Raw genomic sequence first — 25,112 nt, forward strand, 5'->3', positions numbered from 1 at the left:
CCTTAGAAAATCATTCAAGCTACAACTACTAGGGACTTTAATCTGTTCACTTGTGCATAGGGTACTTCTAGGATCTATTTGTACTTAGATTTTAAGCTAAATTGCGTGTAACGCCCTCCAAATTAGGGGTCTAGATCTGGGGATTACTTGCTAATTTCTAAATCAATACAAACCTGTATATTAATTATACTAACATATATCTACCCCTTTAATCTATCCAGGATCTTTTCAGGTTGAGGTATGAAAACAAGAACGATATACTAACTTTATTACAAATTCAAATATAAAATCTCACAGAACTCTCTTTATTACAACCCATTGTCTAAACAAGTTTTAAAACTAAATTTATTTTATTTTAAACACACACCGCATTTATCTACACTACACCTGCTCAAGTGGCTCAAAGCTCTCTTCTTGGATCGGGATTAGCACTTATGGTATTAGAGGATTCTGCTGCTTGACACGCTTCTTTACCACACGAGTTTGGATAGGTTTCATTCTCTTCTTAACTGGAAACAAATAAGGTGAATAACAACAAAGGGGTGAGCCAAAATTTGCTCAACAAGCCCACAATATATAAACAATACTATAATAAAGCTAAATGTACCGGTAATTTGATTGTATCGGTAACTATGTATTTCTGCAAAGGAGAACGAAAGCCACTATCGGCGAGTATCAATAAACTAAACTGGACACAAGTTTGCACATATATCCTTCTGATCATCCAGGATACAGTGTAGATCTACACCTCTATGTATAGATCCATTCGGGTATCCAGGCTCTACGGCCCAACACAAGGATCCGGTTAATTCCTGGTCCTAGGATCAAGTGTATACCTGATCCTAATCGTCACCATCCAGTCCACGGATGAGCAACCGGAACAATCAATATATTTTGATGTATCCCAACATCAGAATATATCAGGATATATATATATATATAATATTGGAATATGAATGGAGTATTCAAGGAATTAAGAGAAATCAAGAATCGAAATGAAGTTTGAACAAAGGAATAATAATTGTGTATCAGTATATGTGAATAGGAATTATCAGTGTTTAACTACGATGAGAATCTGAATAAGAGAAAGCAATTCACTATTCTGAATTTAGTATAGGGGAAAAACTTGTCTGTCACGCGACTTACTACAATTATATAATAGTTTTCTAACACTGACTTTGTCCGCCTTGTTGGCTTCGTCTTTATCAAAGAAAGATACTCATTTAGTCAACTCGTATCTCAATCGCTTTTCAAACTGACTTCAGATAGCCCTTATCGTCTACCCATGCGTATATAATTGACTCGTATAATAATTTCTATCAAATAAAACTCGATTAACCACATAATTCACATAGCACATAAGTCACATAACCTTTTTTAGGTTTGAAAATAAATTTTTTAGAATCGAAATTGACTTGTTATTCGCATTACTGAACTGTATTTACCTCGCTTCCTAATTTTTGGAATTTATTGGACTCGTCTCTATAAGTAATAGGGTCTAAAAGAAAATAAATATCGAAAGCCGACTCATTTCTAAAGGAAATTAGGATTTAAAACTATTTTTATTGAAAACATATCATTTTTCGGAGTCGAAGGGCTTTCGTTTCGTGTAAATCGGATAAAAGGTTCAATTATTGTTCAATAATAGGGATAAATCAATTTATTATTCAATATATTTAATTATTTAAAATATTTGAACCTCAAATATATTTTTAAATAATTATTTGGGAAAAATCAAAATAAAAAATGATTTTTCCAAAATTTTTGGAATTAAAATGAATTTTATTAAAATTTATTGAAAATAATTTGATTAATTATCAAAATAATTAATCATTTTTAAATAATTAAGAATTAATAAATAAATAATAAATAATTAAAGAGATAATTAATCTCGAATTTTAGAAAAATATTTCAGAATTATTTATAAAATAAACTAATTAATTAAATAATTAATTAATCAATTTATAAAATAAATAAAACTGATTTTTATAATTTATAAAAAATAAAAATAAAATAAAAACCCAGAAACATTTGTCAGAAATGAAATCTCTGACAAAACGGATCAAAACCGGGTTGCAAAACGGGTTGCAACCGGGTCCTGAAGAACAAATCGGGTCGCTAAAAACAGCCTGACCCGCCGGAAAATTTTCAGAATCCGGTGGCCGGCTGTAACTCCGGCGATAATGATTCAAGCCAAAATTAGTACCGTTTGTACTGGGTTTTGCAGGGTTCCAATCCTAAACAACACCCCAAACATATACCAATCGTTAATCGACTATAATAACCCCTGAACATCATTCTCTGATCAAACCGACTCAAACTCCGTCCAAACACCGATCTGTTTCATCTATACATGAAAGTCTAAGCTAATAGTCCAAAACAAAGCTTGTTCAAACACATAATTAAAGCCCTAACATCTTAGTAACCAAAAATCATTCAAACTCAAAAACGTATAAATCAAAAATTCATATAAACCCTAGTAATCGAACTTCACTATACAGGAATTGTTTGTTCAATTAACTAGCATAAATAGAATACAAATCATCATACGAAGCTATTCCAATTATCAAATCAATTTAATAATCCTAGAATCAAAATCTCCCAAATCAAACATGAACCCTAGAATTCGAAATCAAAAATCTATGAATTAAAACATGAAATTGATATTAGAAACAAAAAAGAACAGATCAAAACCTTCGATTTGAGTATTTACACGACTCGGTTTGGTTAGAATATCGATCAAAATCACGTCTGGATTGTGCAACCCGAATTCAAAAGTCCAACCCGAATTCCAGAGAATTTTCTGATTTTTCTGATTTTTAATAATTAATTATATATAATTAAATAAAAATTAGGCTATTTATAGTAATAAAAATAATACTCCTAATTAAAATTAAGGCCCTAATTATACATCTATTAAAATTAATTGGCCCCTAATAATAATTTTTGAGTATTAATTTCTAATTTTTAAATATTTAATATATACAATATATATGCCAAAAATTCCCAAAAATTGTGAATAATTCAAAAATTCAAGGAAATAGAATACTTGAAAGTCCCGTAATTTAATAAAAATAAAAATGTGATTTTTGTGGGGGTTTTGACACCCGAATGGGCCCGGAAAAGTCATTTTTCACGAAATGATAAATTTTATAAAATAACTGGATGTTCAGAATATCGCGATGGTACAAGCCATTTTAAGAAAAATAAGGCCAATTATTTTATTTGAAATATCAGCTATCAAAACAACGTTCGGTTCGTATAACTTTTGATACGAAAGCGTTTAGCACGAAACAAAGCACTTGATAAATACTCGAAAAATACACTGACGACACAGAACATACGTAGCACATAGCAGTAGGGTTTTATGGATAAATACACATAATAGCATAATAAAACACATAATTCATCTTTATTATGATATAATAAAAGCATAATTTTCCAGTCGTTACATCGCGCCTCCTAGCCTCTAGTATACATCACGTGCGCCACTTGAATTCTCAAGATGATTTTTCCTTAGAAAATATCCTAACTGGAGACTATAATGACTCTTTATGCTCCACTGGAGACCACAAGGCACTGGAAGGGATTTTTTCCTTAGAAAAATTATTAAGTTGCGCCTATAAGTGCCATAAGACTTCCCACTGGCCCTAGAGCAATATACATGGACTTCTGAGTTAGTTCTTGCTCTAGTTTCCTCTCAATTGGTCCTACTAGGTCAAGACCAACTCTGGTACTTAGATTTTAAGTTGCACTTCAATGTTCTTGCTTCTAATAAGTAATAGAGTGGTCATGGTGACTTCTACTATAAGGTGGTGATCACTTTGAATTAGTTCATGTAGAGCATTATAATCCTTAAGATGTCTAGTCTTCAAGTCTTCTCTCCGAGTCTTCGTATAAACCATATAAACTGCATACTCAGATATAAATCCTCACTTAAAAATCTTTCTAATGATAGTTTTCTTTCATGAACCATTGGCGCCTAGTGCAATGGTCTTTTTTACAGGTGACTAGTTCCGCATTCAGGCCTTCGTACTATAATCTTTTAAAACCATTGTCAAGTATTCTACCAGATATAATCAACTTAAAATAAAATCCTTCAATCTTCACACTAATCCTGATAACTACTTCAAATGACTTCAACTTTATTCCTCTATTTCCTGAACATATTAATGAACTTCATACGGATCTCTGTTGACGTCTTCTTCACTGCAGCTACAAAGATCATCAAGTATATACCCAAAAAGATTTTATACTTATTCTAGTGGAACATAGATTATTTTCAAGACGTTTGTTCTATATTGAGTTATCCAAACCAATATTGTTGAATTATATATACAGCTTCAATCTTGCTCAACAAGTTGATTTCTTATCCAAAACACTTGAACACAACAACTTCCGGCAGCTATGTATTCAGCCTCAGTCGTGGAAGTTGACACATATTTTTGTTTCTTACTATACCATTATACAAGTCTTTGACCAAGGAATTGAAAGCTTCCACTAGTATTCTTTCTGTCTAACCTGCATCCAGCAAAATCTACATATGTGTATCCAACAGGTTCAAAACCAGTTCCCTTAGGATACCACAATCCCGAGTTTGGTGTTCCTTTCAAATATGTGAAATTCTTTTTTACAGCCATTAGATGTGTTTCTTTAGGATTGGCTTGAAATCTTGCACACCAACATGTAGCAAACATGATGTCTGGTCTACTTGCAATCAAATAAAGTAAAGATCCAATTATTCCCCTTTAGTTTAAAATGTCTACACTTTTTTCTTTCTTATCTTCATCCAATTTGGTAGATATAAACACAAGAGTAGATGTAGGTGAACAATCCACCATTCCAAATTCCTTCAGAAGATCTTTGACTCACTTGGTTTGACGGACGGAAATTTTGTCACTTCTTTGACTGACTTGAAGACCAAGAAAGTAACTTAATTCTCCCATCATGCTCATCTCATATTCACTTTACATGATTTTTGAGAATCTTTGACACGGCTTCTCATTAGTAGAACCAAAGATGATATCATCCACGTGTACTAGGATTATGGCATCACCATGTTGCTTGCAAAATAGAGTTTTGTCAATTGTGCCTCTAGTGAATCCATTATTCATTAGAAATTCTGACAAGGTATCATACCATTCTCTTGATGCTTGCTTCAATCCATGGAGAGCATTTAACAGCCTGTAAACAATATCTGTAAATTCTGGATTTTCAAAGCCAAGAGGTTGTTGCACATAAACTTCTTCTTCTTCACCATTAAGGAATGCACTTTTCACATCCATTTGATACACCTTGAAAATTGAGTGTGCAGCAAATGCAATAAAATTCTTATTACTTCTTCTTTTTGCTTGGATTTCTTTACAAGCAAAGTGACATCTCGACAAGTAGAATGACTACTCTACAAATTATTTTTGACTTCTCGACAGATATCTCTATACATCTTAATATGTGACTTATCAATATGTGACTTGGAACAATTTTCCAAAAATAACATTATTCAATTTCAAGTTTCTACACTTCTCTTTGAGACATCAGGACTAATCTTCTTCCAAAATTTATTCTTTATCTTGATGATTGTTCATAAAAAAATCTTCCAATCTAATGTCTTTAACATTTTTACAGATTCAAGACGTACAAATACAAAATAAAAAAAATTATCATACAACTAAATTTTGGAGTTGTCACATTAACTTAGTCAGTCTTTTGCACAACATGATGTACTCTTACAATTTTCAAGAATACCATTGTGTACACAAGAAGATATTGCACTCTGATATCCTAATGACCAATTTCTTACGTCAAAATCAAGTTCTTAATTAAATAATTTATCACTTATTTTCTTTGTCATAACTTAATTGTAAAAACCTCTATTAAATGATGATCCAATGAATTCAAAAAAAATTATATCCTATATATAATTAGAGTAACGGAGTTTTGATGGTTTGATAGTTACACAAGTAATAATTATCTCATAAAAATAAATATAAGTAACGGCTAAGAAATTATTTGTTAATCGAGTTAAAATAATATCATATTTTTACAAAAAATTGAAATGTCCAAGTTTGATTTTTAATGTTTTTAAAAAATCTAATAAAATACATTATATATTATATTTATTTCATTTATTCTAACATTCCATTTTAATACTTAATAATATGTATAACAAACACAATAGGTAATTAATTAAGAAATTAAGCTATTATTACACATTCTTGAACAATATGAAATAATATTAAAAATATTATATATTTAATACAAGTAACAATTATCTTAATAAAAATAAATTTAAGTAATAAATAATAAATTATTTGTTAATCGGGTTAAACTCGATCATTTTCTTAATATAATTGGAACGAGTGAGTTTGATTTAAAAATTTTGTAAAAAGATCATTTTAATTTTTATCATATAAAATAAGAAAAATATTGAAATTATATTTAGGTATAAATATTACAGGCGTTTTGTTTGATTTGTGGAAAATTTACGGATTTTCAAAAACTAGGAGGAAATATAATAATTATTATTATAAAAAACTATTATAATTAAAAATTGAAAAACAAACTAATAAATAAATTTAGAAGCACTATCACAAAAAAATGTAAAGTATTTTTTTTCAAAATCATTACTACAACCGAAAATTATGAAATGTTATCGCAAACACGGCAATATGCTAACTCTTTCAGATTATCTTTTATAAAATTTATAGTCATCAATCTATAAAACATAAAAATGTGAAAGAAATATAATAATAATAATAATAATAATAATAATAATAATAATAATAAAACTATTACAATTAAAAATTGAAATATAAATCTAATAAAATATATTATATACTATTTTTTCCATCTATTCTAATATTCCATCAATGGGTCTCAATGTGAAGGATTTGGATGAAGGCCTGTTTCTATTTCAGTTTTACAGAAAGGAGGATATGCAGTGGGTTGAAAAAGGAGTACCTTGGTCCTTCGACAATGTGATGCTAGCATTAGAAAAGATAGCAGTAGGAGAGAACCCAGCACATGTGCAACCCTGGTTCATAAATATATGGATTCAACTGTACAACCTTCCAATGGGATATATGTTGGAGACGGTGGGTAAGCAGCTCGGGAATTTTTTTGGAGAATTTTTGGAATACGATGCAAAAAACAATACCTCAATCTGGAGGGATTGTATGAGGGTTAGAATTAGCCTGGATGTACGAAAGCCATTGAAACGGAGGAAGAAAATTGTTAAAAAGGATGGAAGTGCAATAGTAGTGGAGTGTAAGTATGAACGACTGGGAGAATTCTGTTTCTCATGCGGGCTAGTTAGTCATACTGGTAGATTTTGCAGGAATCTCGTTGACAGAGGAGGAGAGGAGGTGGTGAAGGAGTGGGGAAGCTGGCTACGAGCACCACCACGTAGGGTGGCAGGGCAATCACAGAGCAAGTGGTTGAGGAGGGAAAACGATGACACGTGGGAGTCCAGGATTGGTGGAGCCAGTAAACAGCAGAATTTTTCGAGGGGAAATTATTCAAAAAATGGAAAGGAGATAAAGGAAGTGAGTGATTCAAGGAGAGGGATGGTAACAACTTTCCGAGATGGAAGCAAAAAATCAATGATAATAAATGGAGATATGGTTAAGGGATTTACAACTACATCAAATGTTTTATTTGAGCAAAATGCGGAGGAAAATGAGGGTATTAATCTGGAGGATCGTAAACGCAGGAGAGGTATCGAGAATGGGTTGGGCCATATGGACATAGACTTGGGCCGTCAGGTAGATACTACACAAACAAAACAGAATTACGTAGACACTGGTATTTCTAATGAGGATTTATCAGTATCTGGAAACAAACGCCCGGCTGAGCTTGCTTTGCAAGCCAGCCACCAATAATGAATGCTATAGCCTGGAACTGTCGAGGTGTGGGCTCACCTTGTACAGTTCGTGTGTTGAGAGAGATGTTAAAATCTCATCAGCCTAATCTTTTGTTTTTATCAGAGACATTAGCTGATAGTAGTAAAATTAAAGATATTGCTTCGAAGTTAGGGTTTGTAAAGTTTTTCTCAGTTGATAAACAAGGAAGAGGAGGAGGATTGGCAGTTTTCTGGAAGCATAGCATGAACTGTATGATTCGTCTTAAAATCATATAGACATCGTGATAACAGAAATAAATGGGAGGGATTGGCGTCTAACATGTTATTATGGTTATCCAGAAAGGGAGAGAAGACAAACTGCATGGGATTTTCTACGTCATTTGGCCTCAAAATCACCCTTACCTTGGTGTATGTTTGGGGACTTTAATGATTTATTATATAGTAGGGATAAGAAAGGGAAGCACAAGCACCCTCAGCACCTAATGGATGGTTTTAGGAATGTTGTCGAAGATAGCTCCTTGATCGAATTAGAGCTCAAAGGTGGTGACTTTACGTGGGAAAAAAGTAAAGGGACTGCAAGTTGGGTTTGTGAGAGACTAGACAGGTGCTTTGCAAGTAGCATGTGGTGGAGTCAATTCCCATTATGTAATCTAACAGTCTTCCATGTAATTAAATCGGACCATGACCCTATCAAGCTTGAGCTGGTCAGTACGGCTATTTCAAAGAAGCAATTCCGGTTTAGATTTGAGAACACGTGGTTGAAGAAGGAAAATTTTCATAATGAGGTAGCTGGTTATTGGAAAAGTTTGTCGGCTATACACCTGCTTCCAAAGTTGTTGGCAATCTCGAAGTACATGGCGAAGTGGGGTAGTTATTTTTTTAATAAATTCAGAGAGAAAGTTGTGAAGCAAAAGGAGATTATCGACGAACTTAAAAATAGAGAAGATGATGACGGAGTGCAGATGTATTATGAAGAAAAGGAAAAACTGAATGACATTCTTGTTCATGAAGAAGCCTACTGGCAACAGAGAGCAAAAAATTTCTGGCTGAAGGATGGAGATACTAATTCAAAATACTTCCATGCAGTAGCATCTAGCAAGAAGAAGTTAAACTATATCTCTGGTCTGAAATCTGAAGACGGGATGCTGGCAAAAAGCCACCAGGAGATGTGTACGTTGCTAATGGAGTATTTTTCTAAAATCTTCACGGGACAGAACAGTAGTAGCAATCTTCACACTCAAAGTGTTGGTGTAGTAATCTCGCAGGAACAGAATGATATGCTAACAGCCGAGTTGACGTTTGAAGAATTTACTAGGGCTGTGGAAAGCTATGCACCCTGACAAAGCTAGTGGCCCAGATGGGCTTAATCCAGCTTTCTATCATCACTTTTGGAATCTGGTTGGAAGAGAGGTGTTTAAATGCTGTCAACAATGGCTTACAGAGGGTAGATTTTCAGCAGAGGTCAATGATACAATCCTTGTTCTTATTCCTAAGAAAGAGAATGTTGATGATCCAAGAGACCTCAGACCAATAGCGATATGCAACGTTTTGTATAAGAATTTAGATAAAGTCTTAGCGAACAGGTTGCAAAGAATCTTACCAGGTGTTATATCTGAGGAGCAGCCAGCTTTTGTTCCCAGACGAAATATCACTGATAACGTATTAGTAGCTTTTGAGCTGCTACACTATATGAAAAGGAAGAACAGTGGTACAGAGGGAGAAGTGGCATTGAAGCTGGACATAAGCAAAGCTTATGACCGTGTTAACTGGGAATATCTTCATAATAGGATGGTGATCATGGGGTTCTCTGAAAAATGGATCAAGTGGGTAATGTTATGTGTGACTATTGTAACCTATTCTATCTCTTTTCAAGACAGTATGATAGGACCAATAATTCCATCTCGTGGCCTTCGACAGGGGGACCCCCTCTCCCCCTATTTATTCTTGTTGTGTGTAGAAGGCATATCAATGACACTAAGGGAAGCAGCGAATAATGGTATGATTAATGGCTGTAGTATCTGCAATTCAGCTCCTTCGATAACTCACTTGTTATTTGCTGACGACAGTTTCCTATTCTTTAAAGCTGATACAACTGAAATAAGAGCAGTGAAGGGAATGTTGAATGACTATGAGGAACAATCAGGACAAGCAGTCAATTATCAAAAATATGCGATATTATTTAGCTCAAACGTGAGAAGAGACAAGCAGGAGGAAATCAAACAAGAGTTGGGAGTTCACAAGGACATAGGAGAAGGGAAGTATCTGGGCTTACCATCATTAATCAGACATTTAAAGAAGAGTGTATTCAAGTATTTGAAGGAAAAGGTAGTTCAGAAAATAAAAGGGTGGGGCTCAAGAATGCTGTCACGGGCTAGCAAACTGGTAATGCTGAAGAATGTTGTACAAGCTATTCCAGCGTATGCAATGTCCTGCTTTCTGATTCCTAAATCTCTATGTCAAGAGATTGAAAGAGTGATGAATGTTTTTTGGTGGCAGTCACAATCTCAGAATAGTAAAGGCATTAGGTGGCTAGGGTGGAGGAAGATATGCATGACTAAGAATGAAGGTGGGATGGGATTTCGAGATATTACTGGGTTTAATTTAGCATTATTGGGTAAACAGTGTTGGAAACTTTTGCATGAACCAAATGCATTGGTGTCACGAATTCTGAAGGCAAGATACTACCCTAACTGCCATTTTTTACAAGCTGGTAGAACGGGTGGAGTTAATTATACCTGGTCAGGAATATCGGAGGCGAAAGAGGAGATGAAGAACGGGTTACGATGGATTATTGGAGATGGAACGTTAATTAATGCTGCATCTGATAAATGGCTGAGAACGAAGGAGGGGTTTTGTATTAATATTGATCGAATATCTAGTCGAGTATTACAGCTAAGAGTGTGTGACTTGTTTCAGGACGGTAGGAAAGAGTGGAATGAGGAAATGGTGAAGCAACACTTTAGTACTGAAGATGTCGATGCTATATTGCGTACTCGAATCCCGCAAAGGTGTGCTAGAGACAGGGTGGCCTGGATCCATTCTAAAGATGGAAAGTACACAGTGAAATCGGGGTACTATCAATGGTGTCAAAGTCGGAATGTTACTGGAGGAGTACCACAGTCCATAGGGTGGAGAAAGATTTGGCGATTGGAGGTACCACATAAGATCAGAGTCTTTTTGTGGAGGCTGTGTCGAAACACTTTACCAGTTATAATGGTGTTAAGACAGAAAGGAGTTCAAGTACCGATCATCTGTACGGGTTGTGTTGGTGATATAGAACATTTGAGACATCTATTTTTTAGTGTAAATTTTCTAAAGACTTCTAAAGAATAGAACATCTATTTTCTAAAATTTTCTAAATTTTCTAAGGACTCAATGTCGAAGAATGGGATATGGAACATAGTCATGAATGGTTGCTGCAAAAAATGGCAACTGGTTCAGACTCTGAATTGATAAAGATTTCGACAGTCTTGTGGAGGGTTTGGTTTGCAAGAAATAAACGCATTTTCGAGAATAAATCAATGACACCAGCTGCAACTATGTCGTGGAGTGGAAAGCAGATTTTGGAATGGCAAACAATCAACAAGAAATCCTTAGTTGCTGGTAATGGAGGTAATGATAAACAAGTAGATGATCGAAAATGGAAACCACCAGATGCAGGGTACTCAAAAATCAATATAGATGCTTCAGTTTATGAGGGGCAGCACTCTTTTGCAGTAGGCATGGTCCTCAGAGACGGCCAGGGAAAGTATATTGCAGGCAAGGTAATGAGATGTGAAGGTCAAGTGTCAGTATTGGAAGCAGAGGTATCAGGCATTGTTGAAGCTTTATTATGGGCAGTGGAGAATACAGAAGGGTTGGTGATCGTAGAGAGCGACTCGTTGCTAGGTGTACGAGCATTAAATCAAGGCCTGGAGAATCTGCTGGAGATAGGGGATCTCATAAATCAAGGTGTTAACATGCTCCGTAGCAATGATCGATTATTAGTTAGTTTTGTTCGGAAACAAGCAAACAAGGTGGTACATAGCATGGCTAGGGTTCCTTGTCAGATTAATACTTCTATTGTATTAACGTCTTCTCCGAGTTATTTGTTGGAGACTATCTTAGCTGAAAGTTTGATGATTTAATGAAGTTCACTTATTTTCAAAAAAATACGTCCGATTCCCGCCACTAGAGTTCCTTATATTAAAAAAATACTGTGATAAATTTTTGGGCTTTTACGTCCAAGCCCATCTAAACAAGGCACGAGGCCATGAGCATTTTTCCTTGGATTTTATAAAAATATTTCTAAAGAGGGTTTTTTTTTGCAATTGTTTTTTTGGTTTGGAAAAACTATCAATTTTAATATTAAAATTTATATTTATATTAAATTTAATCAAGAAGTAAGTTGAAGCTATAAACTAAATTTAGTTCAAACACGCAAATAAATTCAAGTTAGCATCTAAACAAAGTAATACAAATCAGTGTCGTAAAAATCGGTCTAGGCGGCCGCCTAGGTGCTAGGCGGTAGTAAAACCCCCTGACTCGGACTTAGGTGGTGATTTAGGCGTTTTTTTAAAATCGGGATTAGGCGGGCTATGGTATCAAAAATCGGTCCTAGGCGGTCTAGGCGGGAAATAATTAAAAAAATATTTTTTTATGTTTTTATAATTTCAATTCATTAATTTCATAATTTCACACAATATCATGTCAATATCTAATATAAAATATTGGTAAGAAATAATAAGTAATCTAATATATTTATTTTCTCACGTAAAATATAAAAATGACATATTGTAATTAGTTTAAAAGTGTGAATTAAAATATATTTCATATTGTAAACTCAATAATTAGTACATAACGAATGTCAAATGTGTAGATATTGTTTAATACCATTTTAATTTTTTTTTCTAAAAAATACAAGACATATTGATCATTATATAATTATAAAAATTAAAAATAATATTTATATTCTTTCGATTACTGTTCCGATTAATCGGTTCGATTAATATCCGACTTACCGATTAATCTCTCGAGACGCCCAGCAATTTCCGTAACACTGCTACAAATACAAGTTCATTTGAAATCATTTAAGAATCGAACACAAAACAAATCAAGTTATCATTTAAATATATTATTCAAGTTTACCGTTTACATGACCTACACATGTTAAATAATGGGGGATGGCCCTAAATATCCATCACAGAAAATAGATGATCCAAAATATCTAAATTCGGAACTAATGACCCAAAATACCCACCAAACATGCATGTGGTACATATATATCCAGAGATACGCATTTTTAGAATATCTCGCATATCTCACATGTGCATCTTCCTTTTATTTCAGTAACCAAAAATGAAAAGAAAAAAAAAAGATACGCATTTATGTAATGCGTAACTTTTGTTAAAAAAAATTAAAAAAATAAGTCCAGACACGCATACCTAAAAATGCGTATCCGTAGATACACATTTGACAAGTGCGTGTCTTTCATAAAATTGGATACTCCTTTTCAAAATACATATCCCGTTGATATTCAGGGCCATACAATTCAGATTTGGGTATTTTGCCCTGGTATTTTGGATATTTTTTCTTAAATCATGAAACATTTAACACAAATCATTAGTGATCTTGAACATATTTTAATTCAAACTTACAGGTTACATTATCTCATCGTATTGGATCACATATCAATTCATACAAATCATTTGGGATCTTAAACATAAAAGTATGTTTCCCCAGTTTTTTTTTTTTTTGCAATGTACCCAAGAAGTAATAACTAATAAGTACTAGAGGGGGACTCGAAAACCTCCTATTTTCCAATAGAAATGTTGGCTACTTCCGCACAGAAATATAGTACAACCCATTTAGTGGGTTGATGGAACATAATAGAACATTCATATTGTGCCCTCTGAACAAAATGATGATATTAATTTTTATCAAAATAAATAAATTTATAAAAGTACATTCCATCAACTTTTTACCATAAAGTGTTCTGCTTCAATCAAAGCCAAACGGGATGCCCAACTGCCCAGAGAGCTAGAAACAAAATTTAGGGGATCTCTAAGTAGTGATACACCTTAACACAAAAATCTTGCAGTATTGCACACTAGGTAAAAGATGAAAGCTTACAAACAAAACAGAGGACCCTTCAGAACTAAGTAGTCCTATACTTATACTATGATACAAATATAACTTAAAGCTCCGAGGACCAAGGGCGACGTAACCACACATTAGTATAGCTTGTCTTCACTCTGCCTTGTATTTTCTTGTAAATAATGTGAATTGAGCCACTGCAGCATAGGAGATTGATCTGCGTTTAGTATAAGCATGAAACATTGGTACAAAAAGGTATATCACATGATAATAGTGGTGCAAAAAGATGTATTGATCATGTAATCAGATAGCAAGGAAGTTTTAGAAGAAACTTAGATATTGCATTTTAGTGTATCACTACTAGAACGAACCAAATTTAGTTTTAATAGCCTACCAGCAATATTGACAATAAAAAAATCCTAAAAATAAATAATTTTTCCAAATTTTAAGCCAAAAATCCACATCGTGTCAACTAAATTGCTATATTATGGTTCTCTATCAAATTAAGCTTGTGTTAGCATAGAAGGGAAGGAAGTGGAAGGGAAGGAGTTTCCGAACCAAAGATGTAAAGAAAAATAAGATGCAAAAGATGTAACTGATGGCAACTATTAGATGATCCGGTTAGGATATGAGGGGAGCGAGAGGAAGACAATAATCTTATTAGGTTGAATCCAATTAGTGAAAAGAAGCAATCGGGGTAGATGAATAACATGAATAAATGTCAACAAAATTAAATGAAATGTTATTTTATTCATCCAATTCCATAATTTGAGGTCAACACAGTCTTTTATGTTTCTAGCATCTACATTTTAATATTTTATAACTCCAAATGTTAATATCCATAACTTAATCCGAATCATCAACCATGTTATGTATTCATTGCAAGTTAACATTTTACTCGATTTGACTAAAAACCTAAAACAAATTATATCTCAATTAGATCCATGAACCATGTTATTCACGCAGTTCTGAAGTCTGGACAAATTGTTTTTCTTTTTCTGATAAACAAGTCCGAACCAATTTTAGCAGAGTTATTTTCAGATTAAAAACCATATAATTATAAAACAAACACAAGCAACTAACAACATTAAATAACTCACGTACAAAAATAGACATTTTAACTCAAATACATATATAAGAACCATGCAAGTACAACACACCTCACTGCAATGGATTGCCATGTGTCTATATAACAGTCGCTTCTAAACCATTATATACATGATATGAGGGAGTCCTAAAATTCTTTAATAATATATTTGCGACAAAAAAGAATAGGATGGAGAAAGAAGCATTCCTTTTCAAATCCATGGGTCTGAGCGACTGAGCTTTCATTCGATCATTTACGAATATAATGGGAGAAAGAATGGAAATTATGAATGTTTACCTATAATATAATAGAACTTTCTTCCATTCCCTCAAAAATTCTCACTCCAACCAAACACAACTTAATAGTTTTGTGTCCTGCATGTGACATTTAATCCCCAATATAACACTTATATTTTGTTTGCTTCATTTAGCAAAATGAAAATTACTCTTTTCATGTGCAGTAGGTGACTTACGATATACTTTCTTAGCTCTGCTGCAACTGAAAGATCCCGGGGTAGTGACTTTACTCTAGTTGATTCACCCAAGCATACATTTCAATATGCTTTTATAAAAACATTAATCTCGACTCTTATCCTATAACTGTATCGAATCCAATTCACTCTCTCTAGACATAAAAAGGAAATCGACAATCCCCCATGATCAAGCTTAGCAAAAAGTATGGAAACAAAATATTGGTGTAACTCTAGATTTTGAAGATGATTGTAACTAGTAAAAAGTGAGGGAACACTCAATATTTCACCTTGATTTTTCAGTAGAAAATACTGGAGTTTCCAAGCAATAAAATGCCCGAGAGCAAATAATGGATATTACTTGAGATATTGTAAAGATACATATAGTTAAGGTAAAATAAAGGAATACTCAATGTATTACCTTGATGTTTTAGTAAAGGGCATCAGGAGGTTCCAACCAATAAAACGCTTGAGTTGTATTCGAAAATGTAATCCCGCAATTATTCTTGAATTCAGGTAAATCATGGCCACCCTCCAAAAGAGCTGAATCGATTTTCTTAAATTCAATTAAATCACCATCCTCCAAGGAGTAAATAACGCACCCACAGTCAGAAAAGCGATATATCTTGTTTGATAATACTCCACTATTTCTTGTTTCCACTCTATTAACTGTTGCAACTGAAACAAATTTGTCACAAACAAGTAATGTTTCATTGCCTAAGGTGCTGACAGGAATCCAAACATTGTTTGACCAATCATACTTTTTTATGCACTGTTTGCCGGGAAATGCACTATCTTCTCTTTTGTGTGAGCCAAAATATATCAGCATCAGCTCCCCATTCAACTCAAACACTTCGTATAGCAAGGAAGAATCATAATTTACAGCAAAAAGATCATCTATAGACAAATTCTCAAACTTGAGAACCCCGTCAAAATGATTATAGGATGCAAGTTGCCCTAAAGGAGAGACAATGTACAGGAGTCCACGCAAGTAGATGGGTTCGCAAGAACAAGGGGAAAACTCATAAACTCTATCAAATTCTCTAGCAGTCCATCTAGTATCACCCTTACGATATGTTATGATAACAATTTTATCAACATTTAGAGTGCTCACAAGAAAGAAAATACAGTTTGCAGAATCAGGCTCAGTGGACAACATTCTTTTAAACGTAAAACGGCATGGGTAATCTAACTCCGGGAGTGTGATAACTCTTTTAGTGAAAAGCGAGTAAAATAAAAAGTACCTACGAGTCCAAAGATACAATCTTGGTTTACTAATACAGATAAATAACCAATTTTTCTTTAGAGTAACTCCAAGATTGCGACAACTAGAAGGAGACGGAACACCTAATTCAGTCAAAGATAAAATCTGAACTGAAGCTAGGTGGGGAGCACACAACGGGTCATACAGACGGAATTCAAACGTACCACTCTTACTCGGAAGTAGCTGATCAAAATAAAGAAACCATGGTAATGATTTAGTAGTAGTACTAATGGGATAAACAGCCATCCATTTCTTACAAACAACACGAAAACGAGCCCGGTCAGCAAGACAAAGTCTGCCCATGATTTCACCTAATATATTGGAATCAAGTTCAGACCATACATTAATATCATCTTTACCACCTATTACTTGCGTATGTATAGTAGTATTATTTTTACAGTCAAGATTTTGATTTGGTACAGCTTCAGGGAGGGAACAACAACGCAATAATTTATGTAATTTAGGAAGAAAGAAACAAAAGAAAGGGATTAAGAATAACAAACCAAACATCTCAGGCCTTTTGTTCTTCAATTTGATTGTTTCAACACCAATGCCCCCAATTCTTGGTAACCCTAGTTGTGATTCTGTTCTTATACTCTGTACGTACCTATTTATTACCTATTTTTATATAAAATTAATATAAATGATAATTTTTGAAAATTTCAGATATCAAATACGGTGGCGGCATGTTTTAAATTTTAGTTAAAAAATAGTCAACCATTAAATCTGTTAGCAAATATCATATATCCCGTCTTCTCATAACTATTAGCTAAAACATTCATGCCTTATTTAAAACTTAACATTCTTGCACATTAATATATACATACAATTATATTACACTTAATATATATCTAATATTAAAATTCTTATTTAATATTTTAAACTTATTATATTTATTTTAATATACATTACATATTTGTATGAATACAAATAGATATAATATATTATATATTTTATAATAAATATATAAGTAATGTTTATTAATTATGTTTGGTTATATTTAAATATGTTATTATAATTCAATGATAATATATATTAAATTTCTATTATATTTAATATATTTTCATTGAATATTATATATATATTCACTTGTATTTGACTAAATATATACTAAATTTATTTTAACATATAAAATTTTCATATATATAACTATATATATATATAGTAATAAAATAATTTTATTGAATATAGCTAACCATTAAAGTTAGTACGACCGGAATAAAATCTCTTACACATTTAATAAATTTTTAGATAATGATCATTTAGCTAAATATTTTAACTATTTGATTTGGAGATGCTACGACTGATTAAAACCGATCATTAGTCATTTTTGTTAAATTTTTTTAAAATCAGTTATTTTTATCAATTTTCTTATTTCTTCTCCATTTTACTTTTTGCACACACAAATAAATCATAGTTTCGTATATTTTTGTTAAAAAATAATTCTAAATTAAAATCAAAATATTAACCTTTTATTCAAAAAAATTAGAATTTTTTTAAAAAATTAAAATTAATATATATCTCAAAATACGTGTAAAAAATAAAATATGCAAGAATAGTGGGACAGAGTAAGTATTTAAAAAAGTGAAGGGTTATTTTATCTGGTGGGAACGAGGGTCGTGTCGTGGGCACCAATTTTTTGGATAGGGCCTTAATTCGAATAAAAAAGGGTCGAGTTTTTTATTATCGAGTTCAGTTCGATCTTTTATTTGTTAAATCCATTTCAGATAAATTTAAGTTCAAAAATCTTGATCATAATGGTACTTAACCAAGCCACATTCAATTTATAAACGAGTTTTCGAGTCATTCGATCTACTCCATTTTAAAAATCTTTCACAATATCTTCAAATAAAAAAAAGTAACAAAATATTGATATCTTAATTTTAAAAACAATCTCTAACATAAAACACATAAGTACATTTATAAATAAAGAACGATACATAGACTTAGGCTAGAACGTGGTTCGGTTCGAAGTGATTTTTAACCGAAATCAAAATTGCAAGCCCTCAGTATTTAAAATTTAAAATCACAACTGAAACTATCAATTTAGTTTCAATTTTAAAAACCTCGGTTAGATTTCAAACGAATCGGTTTCACTTTTAAAATCGCTTCACACAAAATAATGTAAATGAAGAGGGGTGAAAGGATGAAAACCTAGTTGTGAATTGTTTATAGTCCACTGCAACTTTCTTAATTACTTTTGTTTTAAATATATCAATATATATTAATTTTTAAAATTTATAAATATTTAATACATATTGAATTATTTTTATAATCGGATCAGTTTCGGTTTTTTGCCACTCAATTTTAATGCATAACCGAAACTGCATAATCCGTGTTGGTTTTTAATTTGTCGGTTCCAGTTTCAATTCAGATTTAAACCGGCTCGGTTTTTATCGATTTTTAACGATTTCAGTTTTGATTTCAAAAAAAATCGATTTTTTCTCGACCCCTACATAGACCAGAGGTTCACAAAAGGGGAAAGCGGACACCAATCACAAATTAAATTAGTAAATAAAATATCATATATTATTTTATATATACTACATCTGCATGATATAATTAGAGCAACTCCAATGGAGGGTGTTAAGACTCAAGAGTGGTGTCAATAATACGTGGCATGAAGTGATTTGACACCCTTGTTAGCACTCCATTCAATCCATTGTAGTTAAGAGATGGCATTCAGGTGTCGAATAAGTTGGTATGAGATGTCAACTTAGAGTGTCAAAAGTTGTCATCCCATGAAATGCCAATTTAATTTGTGGTCGTAAGTGGTCTCAATAGTACATAAAATATCATTTTTCTAATATATTTTTATTAAGCATTTTTTTATTGAATTAGTGAAGTTGACATTTTAGGGTACAAAGCATTAAAGTATTTTTTGAAAGAATAGTGTTAAAAGTGATATTAAAAAAAAATTAAAATATAATATATATTTGATTATGGATAAAAGTTGGCATCCTTTTAAGAGTATTCACATCTGGTTTTGTATATCAATCCTTATATTCTTAATATAAATGGCAATTCCCCAAAATTATCTCTAAAGTTTTTTTTTATCAAAACAAATTCACCTATATCTCATACCCCATCCTTATCCCCATACTCTTTATATACTTCTTTCTCTCTCCTTTTTAGTTTCAAATTTGAAAATCAAATATAACATCACTTTAAAACTTCCTGCTTCTTCACCTTCAACGGTCTTTAACGGAACTCATCTCTTTCAAATCTTATTTGCAAGAAGGAAATTCTTACTACTTCTAAAAAATTTCAAATGGTTCGATCATTATTTCGTAAAATATTGGTATATTTTTTATCGGAAGATGATAGCGATGTCGAAATTGAGGATGCTTATAGGCATGTATCAAATCATCATGAAACTAGGCAACGTCGTAAGTTTATTCGGCGTGATCATAACATGAGAAACGAACGCCTATTTCGTTATTATTTTGCAAATTCTCTGGTGTATCCATCAAATCTATTTTGAAGAAGATTTCGTATGAGTCGTCCGTTATTTCTTCATATTTTAAGGGAGGTAGAATCATTTGAGCCGTATTTTGTGCAGAGAAGAGATAATGCTGGACGACTTGTTTTATCTTCTATGCCGAAAGTAACCGTGGCACTTAGAATGCTTGTCTATGGGGTTACAAGAGATTTTATGGATGGGTACATTCGTATAGGTGAAACCACTGCAATGGAGAGTCTCAAAAAGTTCACCGAGACTTTAATTAGTGTCTACTCCAATGAAATATTTGAGGTCTCCTAATGCTAATGATATTATCCGATTACTTGATGTTGCTGCACAACGAGGATTTCTGGGTACGCTTGGAAGCATTGACTGCATGCACTGGAAGTGGAAAAACTGTCCCACCGCTTAGAAAGGTATGTACTCTGGCCATATACGGGAACCAACTATTATTTTAGAAGTTGTTGCTTCATATGATCTCTGGATTTGGCACGCGTTTTTTGGTATGCTCGGTTCACATAACGACATTAACGTGCTTGAGAGATCTTTCGTTTTCACTGAACTTGCTCAAGGTCGTGCTCCTCCGGTTAATTACACTGAAAATAACTATACGATGGGGTATTACCTTGCATATGGTATTTATCCGAAATGGCATCACAAAAATGTCATAAATGTTATAGCATCACTTGTCCAAACATACAGAATTAACATAAGCAATTGCCCTAGTTTACAACCAGGCACTGATAGACGTAATTACAAAAGTCAATATGCAAAAGATTCATAATAATACATTTTTACACACATATTATTCTACGTTTGGAGGATGGTTGCGTGTCATGATTTCTTGTTGTAGTTTTTGAAAATATAACTGTTGTGTTTTAGGGATACAACTCACGTCCATCATCATAATAATACGATCAGCTTCCTTCTTTTCTAGGTCTAATTTTTCACATTCTAACCTTAGTCTTTCATCCTGCTTGACGTAATTTTGTTCCCTCCTTCTCCTTAGCATACGCCATTTTCTCAGCCTTCAATCAATAAAATTCTTTCTCCCGGGCACGTGACTCCTCCAAAAAGTATACTTTAACTTTATGAGTTGAATACTATCCTCCATTTATTTATCTAAAACTTTCTTTTTCCCTTTTCAGCTTTCCTTCCAATTGGACGATCCGACTCAATTATATCATCTTTTATCACATTATCCTCCGTAAATGCAGAATTTCGCGTGCTGGTCACATTCTTGGATGGAGCTGAGGACATCATTTTTTTCGGATTCTCTTTATTGGTTTGCAAAATCGATTTAGGTTTGTTCTTTAGCAGGTTCTAACAATGCTCAAATTGGAAGCTGCATTTTTCTAGCGATAGGTACATTACTTTAGCCTCGTCAAACTTGCACATAAACAAACAAAATATTGATATCAGATCGATATAGATAATCAAAGTTAGTGTAGACAAAACTTGCACACATGAGTTAGCTTGTTATATTCAGTCATGTCGCTTGGATTTAATTGACAAACTTGAGCTAATTTTTCACAAAATTTATTTGTTGCCTTTTGAATAACTCACCATCGATGTATTAAAGATTATATTGTTCGATCATTTGTGGCTTCTTTATACTGCCGGAGAAAATGGTGGAGAGTCGTCAGGGGTTATACGGGAGATTTCGTATTGCCAAACATAAGTGGAATCGAGTTGATGATCTTCGGTTAAAAGACTTGTAAAATACCCATGTTCCGTTTCCCGTGTATCCATCCTTTCTTCACAAATTTTGTATCTAATTTAGAAATTTAATACACTATTAACTTGATACATCAATCAATGATGCAAAATCATATAAATAGTAGACAATATTAAAACTGATTCCAATACATACCAAAAAACTAAACTCATATCATATCAGTAGAAATAATTAAAAATAATTAGGGGAAGATAGTTGAGAACAAAAACCTTAAGAGAAGAGGAAGTTGTAGATGGTGATGAATCTAATACGTGACAAATTCAATCAGTGATGATTCACGACTCTGAAGAAGGACGTTTGGAGAGTATGAAAAGTGAAATTAGGTATGAAAATATATATAAATATAAAAGGAAAGAAGAATATGGCGGGTATCCGAGAGATGAATGTGGCGGGAATGGAGGGTGTGCAGATGCGGTCTGTACTTTGAGTCCCCAAATATGAGGACTTATTTTTGGTCCTTTTAATTAATCCCTATTTTGAGGATCCGGGTGGCGGATCGGATGGAGGGAGTATTTATGTAGAGCTGCAAACGAACAGAGCCGAGTTCTGTCCGAGCCGAGCCGAGTTTAATTTATTTTTAAAATGATCCGAGGCGAGCCGAGTTTGATAACCGAGCGGAAAGTAATGTTCAAGCTCGGCTCGTTTATAAACGAGTCGAGTCTGAGCCGAACACGAGTTTGATCACGAACAACCGAGCTGAGCCGAACTCGAGCCGAGTCGAGTTTGTCCACTAATATTTTAAATATATTTTTCAATCGAATAATCTTAAATTATAATTTATTATTTTACAAGTTGTATCGAGATCAACTACTAGTTTTACCTTCAGATTATATATGAACACCCACACCTTACACTTATTTCTTAATCTAGCTATATCATTTTATTTTTCAAGACGATTTTTAAAAATTTATCCAATTTTATTTTTAATTATTTGACATTTGTAACTTTACATATCACACATTATTTTTTAAAATGACGATGTCAAATTTTATTATGTTTTGTTGTTTTACTTAAATTTTGTTTATGTAAATTACAAGTTATCTAATGATGTTTATGCAATATGAATAATTGGAGATGAATGTATCATGATAACAATTTGATAATTACTTACGAAAAAACTAAGTGTTAAATTTAGAAAAATAAACAAAGTCTCTAAAATAATTAAATTATTAATAAATGATGAAAAAGGTACCAATAAAAATATTTAAGTGATTAATAATAATTTATTATTTATAATATATATAAATTTTATCTGAGCCGAGTCGAGCCTGAACTAAACGAGCCGAGTCTGAGCCGAACAGACAAAAAGTTTGGATCGGCTCGTTTATTTATCTGAGCTCATTTTCATATTCAAGACCGGCTCATTTAAAAAAATAAACCAAGCCGAGTTCATTTAAACGAGTCGATCCCAAATTTTGTTCACGAACAGCTCTTTTCATTTGCAGCCCTAATTTAGAGTGAATATTAATATAAATCCCTAAATTTTAGGGATGGGTAAATAAACACACTCGTATGTGAATGCTCTAAGTACCAGTTATATTGCACGATCTAGTAGGCAACCACATAGCTCAAGTTTAATCCCGAAATTGCATACCAGCACAACAGAGGTTTTGGAGGGTGAAGGAGAAAAATAACAACTTTTTGTATACAAATGACGATAATAACGATTATCAGTGAAGATGGCTGAAAATAATACCTTAGTTCGGGCCGAAGAAGCAATGTCACTCGATCATTATCAAACTGACTGCAATCTTTTTCTGTCCGCGAGGATCCCACCAGAGCGCCTTCTACTTGTAATAGGCCATGAACTAGATCAGAATCATTCTCAACGAGTCCATAAAAAGTGATCCCATTTTTTTCATCGGGTCCGGGTAAAGACCAAAGATCTTGAGCGACCGATCCGGCGGAACAACTCAAAAGATAAAGAAGTATCATTAATTTCTTCATGCTAGTTCCAAGTTCGAAGTACCATTTGTACAAATAGGAATCCTCTGCGGAAATGATTTGGAATATCCAAAAATAAAAAAATGGTATTTGCTAGCAACAACCTAATGGAGGCAGTCAATCAAGGTAATACGCATAAGCCGATTACGTAATGAGAAATCATCACCTAATACACATAAATAATTAGGGTATTGCGTGTTAACTTTATTTTTGAAAAACTGGATACGCAATCACTAATTGGGTAACCAATACACGCGATACGCATTTGTGGCTAGGGTTGTCAAACGGATAATTCGGATACAGATATACCTCCGCAATCATCGGATTCGAATACGGATAATATTCGTTTTATTTCGGATACAGATAATATCTGCTTTTTTCGGATACGAATGCGGATATTTCGGACGAATATCGAATTTTTTGAAATTTTTTTGTTGCCCTTACCGTTTGACGATGATTATAGAACATTTTTTACGATTAAATACAAATAACATATTTATATATGTATAAAGTATGTGTAGAATTATATAAAATTTGTAAAAACATATTATTTAATACATTTACACACACTATAAATTAAAACAATAAATTTTAAATTATATACAATTATATATTTATATAATTTAAATATCATATATGTATTTAGTTTCAGATTCGAATATACCGAATCCGGATACGGATAATATCCGTTTTTTCGCGGATACGGATAATATCCGTTTTTTTTTCGAGTACGGATGCGGATTTTTCGGACGAATATCGGATTTTTCGAATTTTTTTGATAGCCCTATTTGTGGCTCGGGTAACTTGGAGATACCCATAAGAGGAATGCGTATCTTTCCTTGTGTCCCTGAGATATTCTGAACTTCACGAGCATATATATGAAACTACAGATACAAACAACTATACAAGTACAATTCAGACATATATATGGAAGTATATCTTTTCCTTTACTAAAACCATTAAATTCGCCATCAAATCATACTACTATCCACTTGAAATCGTATGTATATATTAAAGGGAATGGTGATGTTTTTTTAGGTGACTATGGGAAGAAAATAGTAGGAGAGGAAGAGAATTGTTTGGTATGTAATACGCATTCCATAATAGGGTCATTGATTGGGTAGAATCCGTCATCTATTCTCAAAATCGGTATTTTGGTTACTGATGATATAAAAGTGGGTATTCGCCCAAATAACATAAGCTTCCTCACA

The 25,112-nt window shown here is 32.9% G+C and overlaps 2 protein-coding genes across 2 annotated transcripts; one reads left to right on the forward strand and one right to left on the reverse strand.

Moving 5' to 3' along the window:
- The first annotated feature begins 11,286 nt into the window (after nucleotides 1-11,286).
- Nucleotides 11,287-11,988, forward strand: LOC141697415 (uncharacterized). The gene has a single exon (XM_074501797.1). The coding sequence runs from the start codon at nucleotides 11,287-11,289 to the stop codon at nucleotides 11,986-11,988; it is 702 nt and encodes a 233-aa protein (XP_074357898.1).
- A 1,776-nt stretch (nucleotides 11,989-13,764) lies between these two features.
- Nucleotides 13,765-23,904, reverse strand: LOC141697423 (uncharacterized). Its single transcript, XM_074501809.1, has 4 exons — nucleotides 23,654-23,904; nucleotides 17,260-17,363; nucleotides 15,914-17,067; nucleotides 13,765-14,133 (listed from the first exon to the last, which is right to left on the reverse strand). The coding sequence occupies exons 1-3, from the start codon at nucleotides 23,902-23,904 to the stop codon at nucleotides 15,923-15,925; spliced, it is 1,500 nt and encodes a 499-aa protein (XP_074357910.1). The 3' UTR covers nucleotides 13,765-14,133; nucleotides 15,914-15,922.
- Nucleotides 23,905-25,112: the final 1,208 nt, after the last annotated feature.

The sequence above is a fragment of the Apium graveolens genome, chromosome 2, assembly GCF_009905375.1.
Source record: "Apium graveolens cultivar Ventura chromosome 2, ASM990537v1, whole genome shotgun sequence".
Classification (NCBI taxonomy): domain Eukaryota; kingdom Viridiplantae; phylum Streptophyta; class Magnoliopsida; order Apiales; family Apiaceae; genus Apium; species Apium graveolens.

Excerpts from the sequence above, each read along its gene's own strand:
- LOC141697415 (XM_074501797.1), top strand. The coding sequence starts at position 11,287 with ATGGCAACTGGTTCAGACTCTGAATTGATAAAGATTTCGACAGTCTTG.
- LOC141697423 (XM_074501809.1), bottom strand. The coding sequence starts at position 23,904 with ATGAAGAAATTAATGATACTTCTTTATCTTTTGAGTTGTTCCGCCGGA. Across the intron at positions 17,364-23,653 it reads CTTCTTCGGCCCGAACTAAG|GTACGTACAGAGTATAAGAA; the intron begins GTATTATTTTCA and ends GGTAATAAATAG. Across the intron at positions 17,068-17,259 it reads CAAAAGGCCTGAGATGTTTG|GTGAAATCATGGGCAGACTT; the intron begins GTTTGTTATTCT and ends CCAATATATTAG.